Source organism: Leptonychotes weddellii, chromosome 4 (genome assembly GCF_054177405.1).
Source record: "Leptonychotes weddellii isolate Sample4059 chromosome 4, ASM5417740v2, whole genome shotgun sequence".
Lineage (NCBI taxonomy): Eukaryota > Metazoa > Chordata > Mammalia > Carnivora > Phocidae > Leptonychotes > Leptonychotes weddellii.
In genome coordinates, this window is record NC_138372.1 from 30,652,292 (window position 1) to 30,665,305 (window position 13,014).

At 47.0% G+C, this 13,014-nt stretch overlaps 1 protein-coding gene across 1 annotated transcript; it reads left to right on the forward strand.

Annotated features, from left to right (window-relative positions):
* Window positions 1–6,230: 6,230 nt before the first annotated feature.
* ZNF691 (zinc finger protein 691) lies at window positions 6,231–7,701 on the forward strand. The gene has a single exon (XM_031020461.2). It carries the CDS (start codon window positions 6,231–6,233, stop codon window positions 7,083–7,085), a length of 855 nt encoding a protein of 284 aa, XP_030876321.1. The 3' UTR covers window positions 7,086–7,701.
* Window positions 7,702–13,014: the final 5,313 nt, after the last annotated feature.

The following is a 13,014-nucleotide window of genomic DNA, read 5'->3' on the forward strand; positions in this document are numbered from 1 at the left end:
TCTCAAATAAAATAAATAAATAAATAAATAAATAAATAAATAAATAAATAAATAAAATAAAATAAAATAAAAAAGAAACTGGATCTTTCTGTCAGAAGTTCTCTCTGTTAGTGCTTGTAATAGTTAGGATCCTCCTGGGCAATATATGTTTGTTATATTTATATGTATAAAGAGATTTATTATAAGGAATTGGCTCACATGATTATGGAGGCTGGCACGTCCCTAGATCCGCAGGGTTAGTCAGCAAGCTGGAGACGAAGGGGAACCAATGGCGTAGTTCCAGTTTGAAGGCTGACAAGCTGGAGACCCAGGAAGAATCAATATTTCCATATGAGCCTGAAAGTAGGGAAAAAAAGCTGATGTCCCAGGCTAAAGACTGTCAGGCAGGAAGAATTCTCTCATACTAGGGGGAGGGTTGCTTTTTGGTTCTATTCAGGCCTTCAACTGATTGGATGGGGCCCACCTACATTAGGGAGAGCAATCTGCTTTACTCATTCTACCAATTTAAATATTAATCTCATCCAAACACACCCTTCACAGAAACAGTCAGAATAATGTTTAACCAAATGTCTGGGCACCCTGTAGCCTGGTCAAGTTGATATATAAATGTAATTATCACAATGCATGGGCAAAATTTTTGGTTTGCTTTTGCACAGTTCTTAAATAAAATTTGATATTTGTTGTTTGGCATGATGTTATTTTCATCATGAATGAGAAGTTGTGGGGAAGGGCTTTGCACTGGTAATAGGAAAACACCTTATGGGATTGGTTTTTGAATAGCCTTGAATCCACCCAAGCAAGCTTTAACCACAGTTAGAAATAAAGCCACAGTTTTATTTCTGATCTGCCTTCTCAGTATTTTATTTATATCAATTTATAAAATAGTGTATGTGGGGGATTTATATTTTACTCATTCATACTCAGTTTCAAACATACTTTCCAGAATATCTTAATCTTAAAAACTAATTCCCATTGTTCACACTGGCTGCACACAAGAGAATTTACCAGCAGGAAAGAGAACTGATATTTGCGGAAGCAGAAGCTTTACCTCATTTAATCCTTGAAACAATTCTGCCAGGGATTTTACAGGGGAGGAAAATGGTGTTCCAAATGGTTGGGCGGTACAACTGGGATTATAAATCTAGTTTATCTAGCTCTGAAGACAATATTCTTTGCTCTTTGCACTGAAATACCGTGCAGGTATGAGAATATTCTATTAGACTTTTTTTTTTTTTTTTAATAAAACTTGGGGGAAAAAAAAACCTTCACCCTGGATATACCTTAGAAGTCTTATTGTGCCGGCTTGATGAATGGCAGTCAGCTTTATCCAGGTAGGACGCAGAAAAATCCCTGTGCAGAAGCGTTGGGGAACCCAGAGGCAGCGCCTCATATGGGGAACGTTTAGTTTCTCTGACAAACGGATTGGGTTAGTTGATCTTTAATCTCCCTTCTAGTTCTACAATCCTTTGACTTTTAATTATAAACCTCAAGTAAAGCGCGCGAATCAAGGCTTCACGGGATGTCTACAGGATCGTCAAGTGCCACCAGCTCAAAGTAAAGAAGAAACTGAGTTCATGATTCCGTGGAGGTCATTCACGTTAGCTCTACGTATTCTACTGCTGGCCAGACCAGTGGCCCCGCACCTTGGGCTTTTAACGCGTGAACGTAGAAAGAAATCTGAGGACCTTGGAAGAGAACTCAGTCTCGGCTACTCAGTTCTAAACTTCGCAGATTCCTTCTCCGAGTCTACGCTCTTCCTCAGGACTACAACTCCCAGCAGGTCTTGCCCGAGGCCAAAGCTTATTGGCGGCCCCGCCTGGGTTTCTTGCGTTGTGGCAGCCAGTACAGCCAGTGGGAAGGAAGGCTTCTCCTCAGGAACCAATCCTGGAAAGGTAGGGCGGGTCCTTTCTGGGTTCCGGCTCCGGCTCCTCCCCCGGCCCACCGAGGCGGCGCTGTCCCTGACGGAGCGGCGGGAGCGAGGTGGGTCCGGGTTGGGCCCGAGGTCGCGGGGGGAGGTGGACACGGCTTCGCGGGGAACTCTGAACGTGGCCCCCTCCCTCCCTCCGGGGAGTTAGAGGCTGTGGCTTTGCTCCCTGGATCCGGTGGGGAGTAAATGGGACCCGGTGGTCCCCTCGCCCCGACCCCTGGCCCCCGCCCCTGGCCCGCGCGGCCAGGAGGCTGCCCTAGCCCCTCCCCACAGGCCCTCCAGTTGGCCTTTCAGTCCAGGTCCTCCCCCCGCCGGCACCGACCATACTTTGGGGGCCAGCCCCTCCCCCTCTCTCATCCCTCCCTCCCAAGCCATCCGGCTACTCAAAACCCAGACCTATGCTCTAGGACGCGCGTATCCTAGACTCCGCCATCGGCTTCTCCCCGCTACTCACAACCCAGCGTCTTGGGCCCCGGTCCCCTAACACCTCTGATTGCAACCTGTGCCTCCTCTCCCCTGCCCATCTCCTGCGGGCCCTCTGACTCCTTTCGTCCCCTCTATCTGACCCGTTATGCAGCTACCCGGTACAGTTCCCTGTTCAACACCTTGTCCCTGGTCTTTCTAAGCTCCTCTCTCTGCATCATTCCCCACCCCCTACCCCTTGACTTCACCCTAAAGACCCCGAACTTTGGCCCTTCAGACCACTTTCCAGCTTGGCCCCTTCACTCTAACCCAGGCCCTTGACCTTCAGCATCTGTGATCACCAGCCCTATCTTCTTGGCTATTACTTCTTAGCCCTGGCTGCTTTTCCACTGCCCCAATCCCTTCCACCCTTGGTCCTCCCTGTACCTCTGAGCCTCCTGGCCCCAATGGGCCCTTCTCTCCCCAAATCTTTGAAATGTGACATGAAAGTGCTTCTGTACTTTACCTGCCACTATGTTCTCAGTAGACAGTGGGCTCCCCATCTCTGCAAGTCCCAATCTTGCTCACCCATCCTGCAAAGTCCTAACTCAGATACTGCCTTATCCCTGCAGCTGCTCATCCCTGATCTCTTCAGGGAGACTCGCCTGTGTCATCTGAACTCACCTGGCACTGTTCTTATTCCTTCCTCCTTCCCTTCACCGCCCCCCTCCTCCAGTCTCCTGTCTCCCTTCTCCTCTCCCTCCGTGTCTTCCTCCCTCCTTCTCTCCATTGCTAGTGTCATGCTTAAAAGCCCTGGCTTTGGAGTAATGGGCATAGGTCCCAGTTCTGCCACTCACTTGCTTTGTGCCCTGGGGCAAGTTACAATTTCTCTGAGCCTCAGTTTCCTCATCTCTAAAATAGGTTGTGAAAATGAAGTGACATGATTTGCATATAGTGTTCAGTCCAGGGCCTGGCACTTAGTATGAGCTTCAAAAATGTTTATTATTATTGGTTCCTGTATAATATGCCAGGTGCCGTGCGAGGCATTGAGGAGTGGATACAAAAGTGACTAAGGCACAGTTCCTGACCCCCCAGAACTGAACCTTCTACACTGTATGCCAGTTTCTGGAGTTCGTGGCCTATTTCCCTGCACTGTGCCATAAATTGAGGGTAATAATCATAATCCTAAATCTTTTTGCTCTTATTTTGATCCAGCATTTGGTCCTGAGTAGAGTCAGAGCCTGGTATATTGCAGGCTGTTAGAATAACAGGATTGGATGTGAGAGGGGGCCAGGTAGCCCCCTGCAGAGAGAGGTATTGGAGCCCTTGGTGGGGTGGGCAGGGCTGGGGACTGAATTCAGATCATATCCATTGACTCAGACATTCAGAAAACATTTGAGCAGTGCCTCGTGCTGGGGAGAGATTGCCAAAATGACCCAGTCTCTGCCCTCAAATTGCTTATTAACTGCTAGTGGAAACAGATATGTGAAAAGATCATTGCAAATCACTGTAAAAGCAAGTACGTACAAGATTCTGTGGGTGCCTAAAGGTGGAAGAGTGGGCAGATTCCTGAGGAACAGTGGGGGAGACAGCCACAAATAAGCATGAAATGGGTTCTGGAGACAGGCCTGCCCTTCACTCAGCTCATTCAACGAATATTTGTTAAAGATCTGCTATAAATGACTGTCACTACTTGAGGAATTTGGGTTACATTAGAAAACAAAGACCCTGTCCCTCATGGGACTTATGTTTTAGCAGGGGGAGGCAGACACTAAAAGATGTAAGAAATAAATAGAATGTTAGCAGGTGAGAAGTGCCGTGGGGCAGGAGCACTGGGAGTGTGAGAATGGGGTTGTGATTTTTAAAAGGATTGTCAGGAAACAGTGAGTAAGTATCAAGGAATAAATTGTTTCTGATGTTTACTTGCATTTTTCAAAGTGAAGCAAGCCTCCTTCATGTCTCTTATCTAGATTTTTCAAGAAACACTCTCTAACAGGGACTGGTAAACTGTAGTTCACCTCCCTTTGTTTTAAATAAAGTTTTATTGGAACACAGCCACACTCATTCCTTTATGTATTGTCTGTGGCTGCTTTTATGATAAGAAGGCAGAGTTGAGTGGTTGCAACGGAGATCCTGTGGTCCCAGATGTTTACTAAATATTTACTGCCTTGCCCTTTCCAGAAAAATTTGCCGGCCTCCACTCAAAGATTTGAGGCTCTGTCAGTATTTCACCATTTTTTGTTTTTCTTGTACTGTTTTTTAATTAAAAAAAATTTTTTTTCTTTCCTAACAAGATCATGTAAGGGATCTTTTTCATTCTTGTAATCTGTGCAGGGCTAGGATATAGTGTCCTCCACAGTGGTCATAGCGGCTGTCATTTGCTGCGTTACTCGTACGCGCCACAAGCACGCTGAGCGCACTGGGGGCATCTCCTCCGCCACAGGGTCCTGCAGTATAGACAGGCGTCGCGGTGTTAGCGATGTGGGAGTCGAGGCTCAGAGGGCTTGAACGATTTGCACAGTTCTATAGTGTGTGTCGCTATCAGGATCCAGCCTGAAGTGTAGTCAGTGCCCCTTCCGTGACTGCTCTTGTGTGTTCCAGAAATACTTGCTGACCTGAAGGAATTCTGTCACGTTCTCCCCTCGCTGGCCTGTCACAGCCTGTGCTTCCGCCCCTCGTCTCTTGCTCGTGTCACTGCACAGCATCTGTGCATGCCCGCCGGGCCTTCCCCGCCATTATTGCCTCAGGGCCCAGAGGAAACACCACCTGCACTGGCCCGGAAGTACTTCGTCTCCTCGTGGCCTGTCCCGGGCTGTAGGAGCTCAGAGTCTGTGTCGCCCAGCAAGCATTTACTGATGTTTGCCGAAGTTGGCAGTGTGTATGTGTAGCTGTGTGTGGGGGAGAGAATGTGGTTTGTATCTGCAAGTCTTTGTAGGTGGCATGTGAGTGTGTGTGTGTGTGTGAGATTTTGTGTGGGGTACGGATATACCCGTATGTGTGATTGTGTAGCCACGTACGTGGCTAAATGTTTGGAAGGGCTGTGTGTGTATATGTGATGTGTGTGACTGTCAGTTTCTATAAGTGTGAGTGTGTGGTGTGTGTGTATGTGTCTGTGTGTGGCTGTATGTGTGTGACTATGGTAGGTGTGTATGGTGTGAGAACATGGTTGAGTGTGGCTGGCATGTGAGAATGGCTGTGTGAGTGTGTGTGTGTGTGTGTGTGTGATGTGGTGTGCATGTGGCTGTGCATGGTGTTGGAGAGTGGAAGTGGATATTGACCAATCAGCAGACATAGCCCAGTCCCCACAGTGGGTCGTGGAGGGCCCCGATGTTAACCCTAGTTGCTAGGCTAGGCTGCGGTCTGGGGAAGGGAAGGGTGGCGGAACATTTAAGAGAATTTAAACAACTGGGAGAGCCTCAAGAATGAGAGGTTCTGTTCATTTTGAAAGCAGGCAAATGGATACTTTTAAGGAAGGTTTTTCAAAAAAGATTAAACATAAAAGGAGTTTCAGTTAGCTTAGAGTTAGGCAGAGAAATGGAATTGTCCCCAACTGGAAGCTCCTTTAGCTGCACATGAATTAAGAGTCTAGACTGTCATTGTTTAGTGGTATGAAGAAAAGTGACATTATTCACATTGCACAACTATCTGTTGGGAGGGGACAAAAGTGATGCCTTCTTTTTACTCTGATGGGTAGCTTTAAATATCTGTGGAAGTTTGTCACTTGAGAGTTATTAAGTAAAGGCATTCTCTCTAAGTATTCCCGTTAATTGAGGTCATTTCTGATGGATGGTTCCATGGGGAAGGTGTACACCCCTTCAGCCAGAGCAAAGTTGCCCTGTGGTGGAGCCGGACCCCAGGAATAAAGGTGTTGGCCATTTGTGTTCATTCTCAGGGTTCAGAAATGGGCAGTGAGAAGGAGCAGAATCCAGAACAGCACCTGCCTGAGGAAGGGGAATGGGGTAAGCCGTGGAGAGTGGATGACTCAGAGGGTTTTCGGATCCCAGACGGGGAGAAAGAGCACGGGCAAGAGAGCCCATCGGAGGGTCCGCAAGAGATCCATCCCAAAAAGCCGTGGCAGAAAGTCACTGTCCCCGCGGGAGAGCCCAGAGGCCCCACGGCTCACCCGAGGCCCGAGACCGATGAGAAGCCCTTCATATGTGCCCAGTGTGGGAAAACCTTCAATAATACCTCCAACCTGAGAACACACCAGCGCATCCACACGGGCGAGAAGCCTTACAAGTGTTCCGAATGTGGCAAGAGCTTCTCGAGGAGCTCCAACCGCATCCGGCACGAGCGGATCCACCTGGAAGAGAAGCACTACAAATGTCCCAAGTGTCAGGAGAGCTTCCGGCGGCGCTCGGACCTCACCACGCACCAGCAAGACCACCTGGGCAAGCGGCCATACCGCTGTGACATCTGTGGCAAGAGCTTCAGCCAGAGCGCCACTCTGGCGGTGCACCATCGGACCCACTTGGAGCCAGCACCCTACATCTGCTGTGAGTGCGGGAAGAGCTTCAGCAACAGCTCCAGCTTTGGCGTGCACCACCGCACGCACACAGGTGAGAGGCCCTATGAGTGCGCTGAGTGTGGGCGGACCTTCAGCGACATCTCCAACTTTGGAGCACACCAGAGGACCCACAGAGGGGAGAAGCCCTACTGGTGCACTCTGTGCGGGAAACACTTTTCCCGGAGCTCAAACCTCATCCGCCACCAGAAAACGCACATGGGAGAGCAGGCTGGGAAAGACTCCAGCTGAAGGACGATGAGGGAGAGAGGCGGAGAGACCCCAGCCTTGTGTAGGAAGATCTCTAGGATCTGCTGCTGCCCCCTTGACCTCAAGCCCTTCATCCCACTTTGGAGAATGGTTTCCTGTTGCCTCTGAAGCCAGGATCTCTGGAAAGTCCTGAGAAGGGACTCTTGAGTAAGAATCCTTGCCGCTCTCCAGGCCAATTTCTTGCCTTGGAAAGTTTGGAGGATCCAGTCTTGGCTTCATCTCCTTGGGAGGAAAGAGAAGTAGGGTAGGCTTAGCACATGCTCATGTCATTAGGGCAACCATCCCCTGGCCTTTGAGGAAGTACCTGTGAGGTGGGCATCACTGTCTGAAGGTCCTCCAAATCGTAGATGAACTGCTTAGGGCATATTGTGGTGGCTGTCAGTTCCCATCTGCTGTGCCCCACCTGCGCTGGGAGGAGCTGCCTTCCCAATGGAAGGGGCCTCCTCAGCCTGGAGAAGAGGTCTGGTCCTGCCTTAGGAACGAAAGGGAAGCCCTCAGGGAGCCACGATCCAGGGACCTTCACAGTCCCCCATGTTTGTGACTTGTTCCCCCACCCTAACCTGCATCTGTGATTAGCAGTAAAACCCTTCAATGAAAAGGACCTGTGTATTTATTTGGGGCATCGAGGAAGTGGGAGCTGGGGAGCTGGTTGCACTGCAGCCTCCCTGCAAGGGGGCTGGATCCCAGGAAGAATGGGTGGCTGCTCTGAAAAGCAGAGGAAAGCAGGCTGAGTCTCTGGGGCCTTTGAGGAGGAAGACAAGAGGAAAGAAGTAACACTGAGCATCCACATCTGCTGTAGAGGCTACAGGTCACATTTATATCTTTGTTTCTGTGAGCTGGCACAGCAGCCCTCAAGGGAATAAGATGAGGACACAAGTGAGGAGACGTGAAGTCATACAGCAGGGGTGTGGTGGAGCCAGAGTTCACACTTGGGCCTCCCTTGATTCTGAGCTGATGCCCTTTCCATTGCTTGCACCTAGTGGCTTCAGAAGGAAGAGCCACCTGGGGGGGCTGGCCTGGGACCAAGTGAGTCCCTGGAAGTGGGAGCTAGGATGGCCTCTTGATGTGGCCCTGGACCATTCGCTTTGTGGGAAGTCAGTGCCAAGTCTGAGAACCTTTTCTCCTTTAGATTCTTGATTGGCACTTCCTTGTGCTTAGGAAGAATGATAGTGTCGGGGAGCAGGGGGTGAGGGCTGGGATGAACCCACAATGGCAGTCTTTGCCTTTAGTGGCAATAGTTTAGTTCCCAAGGCTGGGACAGCTTGGCAGGGGTCCTCCCAGCTTCCTGCCCTCCTGGTTTAGGCCTGGCTTCACATGGCGGATTTCAGTGTTTTCTGCATGGCAGTTTAATGTTCACCCAGATTTCCTCCAACAGATACAGAAGACCCCTCTCTACATCTCTTGCCAGTTGGGTCTTGCTCTTCCCGAGTGAGGGGACTTCTTCATTGTAGCTAATTGCCAGAATATGATTCTGACACCACCCATAACCTAACCTATCACATGGGATCCTGCCACCCACCCAGGAAGGGATGTGCTAGGAGCTTTATACTCATCATGTTGAATTCTCACGTTAAGCCTGGGAAGTAAGAATCACCCACATATATGACGGTTGGAGAAACAGGCAGACAGAAAGTGACTTACTCGAGATTACTTGGCAAGTAAATGGCAGGGTCAGGAACTGAACCTACTTCTGTCTAAATCCAAAGCCTGTATTTTTTCCAACTATAAAGGACTTCCCAACCAATTCCCTGACATATGTAGGACACTACAGTTTACAAAGCACTTTTTAAAAAAAGCTTTTATTTTAATGACCCAGTGCTCATCACGACAAATGCACTCCTTAATCCGCTTAACCTGTTTCATCCATTCCACACCCCCCTTCCCTTCTGGTAACCAGTTCTCTACAGTTAAGAGTCTGTTTCTTGCTTTGTCTCTCTTTTCTTTCCCTTTAGCTCATTTGTTTTGTTTCTGAAATTCCACTTATGAGTGAAATCATTATGGTATTTGTCTTTCTCCAACTGACTTATTTCACTTAGCATTATATCTCTAGCTCCATCCATGTTGTTGCATATGGCAAGATTTCATTCTTTTTTATGACTCAATAATATTCCATTGTCTGTACACCACATCTTTATCCATTCATCAGTTGATGGACATGTGGGCTGTTTCCATAATTTGGCTGTTGTAAATAATGCTGCTATAAACAGGGGTGCATGTATCCCTTTGAATTAATGTTTTTGTATTCTACAAAGCACTTTTATTGCATATACATTTTCCTGCTCCTTGAAAATCTGCATACAAGATATTTTAAACGTAAGTCACCAAACTTGCATGTATGAATTGGCACACTCCCTAATAGTTAAAGTTGCCATCAAACACCACTGAGCACCATTTCTCATGCATCTATTATCTCTGATCTCCATAACTATCCTGTAAGGTGGTAGTATCCCCATTTTTGAGATAAAACAAATCTGAAAGGTTAAATGACCTGACCTAATGGCTAAGCTGTGATCCAAATCAGGTATGTGGGATTCCAAGGCCACACTCTTCATTATATCCACTAACAAGTTAGGTCTACTGGTCCTGTCTGGGGAGCTTGATACCATCCTTCCAGACCTAGAGCCTTAGTGACAATTGCTGTGACTTTCTGGGAGTCTCAGCTGCCAGTAAGATCCAGGACCAATGAACTTGCTTTGATCTTAGGACATGACTTGCTGGCCAATCTCATTTGCCCCTTTTGACCAAGTTCATAGGCTAGGGTTTCTGTGTTGGTTCGGACCTGTGAGTCCTGACTAGTCCACTTATTCACTCTCTGACTTCCTTTTTTGGTAACCTCCCTAATTTTCTCTTTCATTCCCTTCATTTTCTGAGTGTAGGAGACTGGCACATAAACCCAGAGTTACAGTGCAGGATGATAGGTGTCATTATTGTTGTCCCTAGGGTGCTCGAGGAGGGTCTTAAACTGGCCTGTACTGGACATTGGGGTCCAAAATTGAATAAGACAGTCTTTCCTGCAGGGAACTCAGAGGAAGACAAACTCCTTAGAACAGAGTATTGGGAGACCACGGTGGGAATGGCTAATTCTTTGGAGGGAAGGAGAAGGTGAGATGATGATTGAGCCTGGTCTTGAGTGAGTAAGTGTTTACTAGGCAAAGAAGAGGAAGGTTACTTCAGATGGAAGGGAAAGCTTGGTGTTGTAAGGAACAGTGAAACATTTGACATAATCAGAGTGTCCTGTGAGGAGGAGATGAAGCTGGTAGGTAGTCAGGGACCAGATTGTGAAGGGTGTTGGATGCCAGGATAAAGAATTTTGGACTGTAGACCACAGAATTTTAAAGCAGGGGAATGGCATGATCATTCAGGCTAGTGTGGAGGGTGAACTAAAGGGGGTTAGGTAAGTTGGAAATATGCCAAGTGCCAGTTGGAGTCCTCCTGACCCACAGAGATCTCTGTATGATTGCCTCAGAGCCTTGTCAGTTCCACAGAGTGGGAAAGTCCAAACCCTCCACACAATTTCTGCAGGTTCCTGAGATTCATACTCTCATGGTCTCCTTTTGCCTGAGGTTCCCAAGACTGTACAAGCCTCTGTTTTGTCTCTGTCAGCCCTGTCGCAGAACTAAGCACCTTCATTGGCTTCCCCAAGAAATTCTGCCACATCAAGCATTCTGTAAGTTTAGAATCCCTTTGAGAGATTGGAAGTCTTGGGGAGGGGCTCCCATCATGGCATGTCCCTAGCTTCCTCTCTTCCCTCCCATTGCTGCCCTTATCCTCTCCCAATTGCCCTGGAAACTGCAGATTCTTTTACTGTCTTATAAAGATTTTATTTATTTGTTTATTTGAGAGAGAGAGGGAGGGAGAGCTCGAGCAGGGTAAGGAGCAGAGGGGGAGGGAGAGGGAGAAGAGGAAAGAATCTCAAGCGGACTCCGTGCTTTAGACCAACATGGAGCTTGATCTTAGGACGCTGAGATCATGACCTGAGCCGAAACCAAGAGTTGGGCACCTAACTGACTTAGCCACCCAGATGCCCCAACTTTTACTCTATTACAGAAAGCTGTTTGGCTTTCCTCAGTCCCTGATGCCAATTTGCATACAGAAACACATCAAGGAGCTCAGCAGAACAAAGGCTTCACCATTTAACAACACAACACCTACCTCAGGAAGCAGTTGCAAAAATAAACCAATAAATACCCTTGGAGATTCACAAAGCATGTAAGCATATTAAAGGTTTAAGACTCTAGTCTGAACAAAAGTGATTGTTTCCCCTTCCTTCTGAAATAACATAAAAGGAATCGAAACATAACAGCAGAGAGAATGGCAGGGAAGAGGGGTGGTATGTGCAGAGACTTCAACAATTTCTAAAAGTAGATGACACACATTGATGACTTAGCAGAGTGGTGGAAGCCACAGCCCAGAATTCAGACGATGGAAGTGAGAGCCAGCCTTCCTGGCAAAACCACAGAGAGACTCTGAGTTCATGGTTGGCAGGTACTGATGACATGAAAAATGGGTCTAAAAACTATACAGTTTGTAGAAGGTCTGTCTGTGCCACTGCACCAGTCACCTCCCTCTTACCTCCAGAGTGGAGAGTAACTGATGCTTACCTCCAGACAAAAATAAAACACATATAGCAGGACCCCAGAAGGCTCATTCTATAGAAATCCAATAAATCTGGAGAAATCTGGTATGTTTAGTATAGCATTGATATCCCAGAATAAAACTTTTGTCATTGTGACATTTACAAACCCTCTTCCCACCTCATCCTCCAACAATGACCCATCCACTCACACTACAGAAAAGCCTTCCAGAAGACCCCCCTCAGCTTTCCTGTTCAAGAGAGTGACCTCTCAGGGAAACATACAGCAACAGAGGGAACCAACTCAATTACTGAGATTAATCAACTTGGTCTGTTATTCCATAAACAGTCAATGAGGAACACCAGAGTTAAGAATATGGCTAGAAGCATGAAAGAGAGAGACAAGGTAAAGAGAATAAGTGACTCCAGACAACAGAAAGTTATAATGGAGCAGTAGAATCTTTAAAAATTCTAATTATATTCTCAGGAAGATCTGGGAAGATACCACCTCCATAAAACAAGAAACGTTGCTAGTGGAAAGGAAAAATTGGAAAATAGCAAATAGCTTTTGGAAATTAAACATATGACAGCTAAAATAAGATATTCAAGAGACCACTTGGAAGAGAAAATCAAGAAAAGCTTCTACGATGTAGAGCAAAAATACAGACAAGGAAAGAAGAAATAAAGCACATAGAAGATCAACTCAAGAGGTTCTTTTGATGAAGACTGTTGGTCGTCCTCCAAAATCTGTTCTCTCGTTTTGTTGGAGCACTGAACTAACCAACATTTCCCAGCCTCCTTTGCAGTTAGGTATAGTCATATAACTTAAGTTCTTGTCCCTGGAAGATGAGCAGAAATGGTATGTGACATTTCTGGGCTTAGACCTCAGGAAAGCAGCATGTCTTCACCTCATTTTCTTACCACCTTTCACTAGTTGTAACCTGCGGGAATGCAGCTTTGATAGTTGCAGACTATATACTGCCCTAGTGTCAATTTGCCAGATAGAACACAAAACACCCAATTAAATTTGAATTTCAGGTAAACGACAAATAATTTTTTGGTATAATTATGTCCTAGATGTTGCATCATAGTGGGTAGCAGAGCAATGGGATAAAAGGGAGTGGGTTCTTGAGCTTAGCATGCAGCAGTGCTATCCCACTCACCTGCCTGGATGCTTCACAACTATTAATGAGAGAGAAACAGATTTTTTTGTGCTCCAAGCCATTGCTTTCTTGGGCCTCTTTTTTTTTTATAGCACCTTAACCTTTCACCCTAATACTTAGAGGTGAGTTCCTGCCATAACAAGACTGTGGCACATCTTACTACAGATGGTGTCTT

What these genes read in the sequence shown, in the direction of transcription:
- ZNF691 (XM_031020461.2), top strand. Translation starts at nt 6,231, where the DNA reads ATGGGCAGTGAGAAGGAGCAGAATCCAGAACAGCACCTGCCTGAGGAA.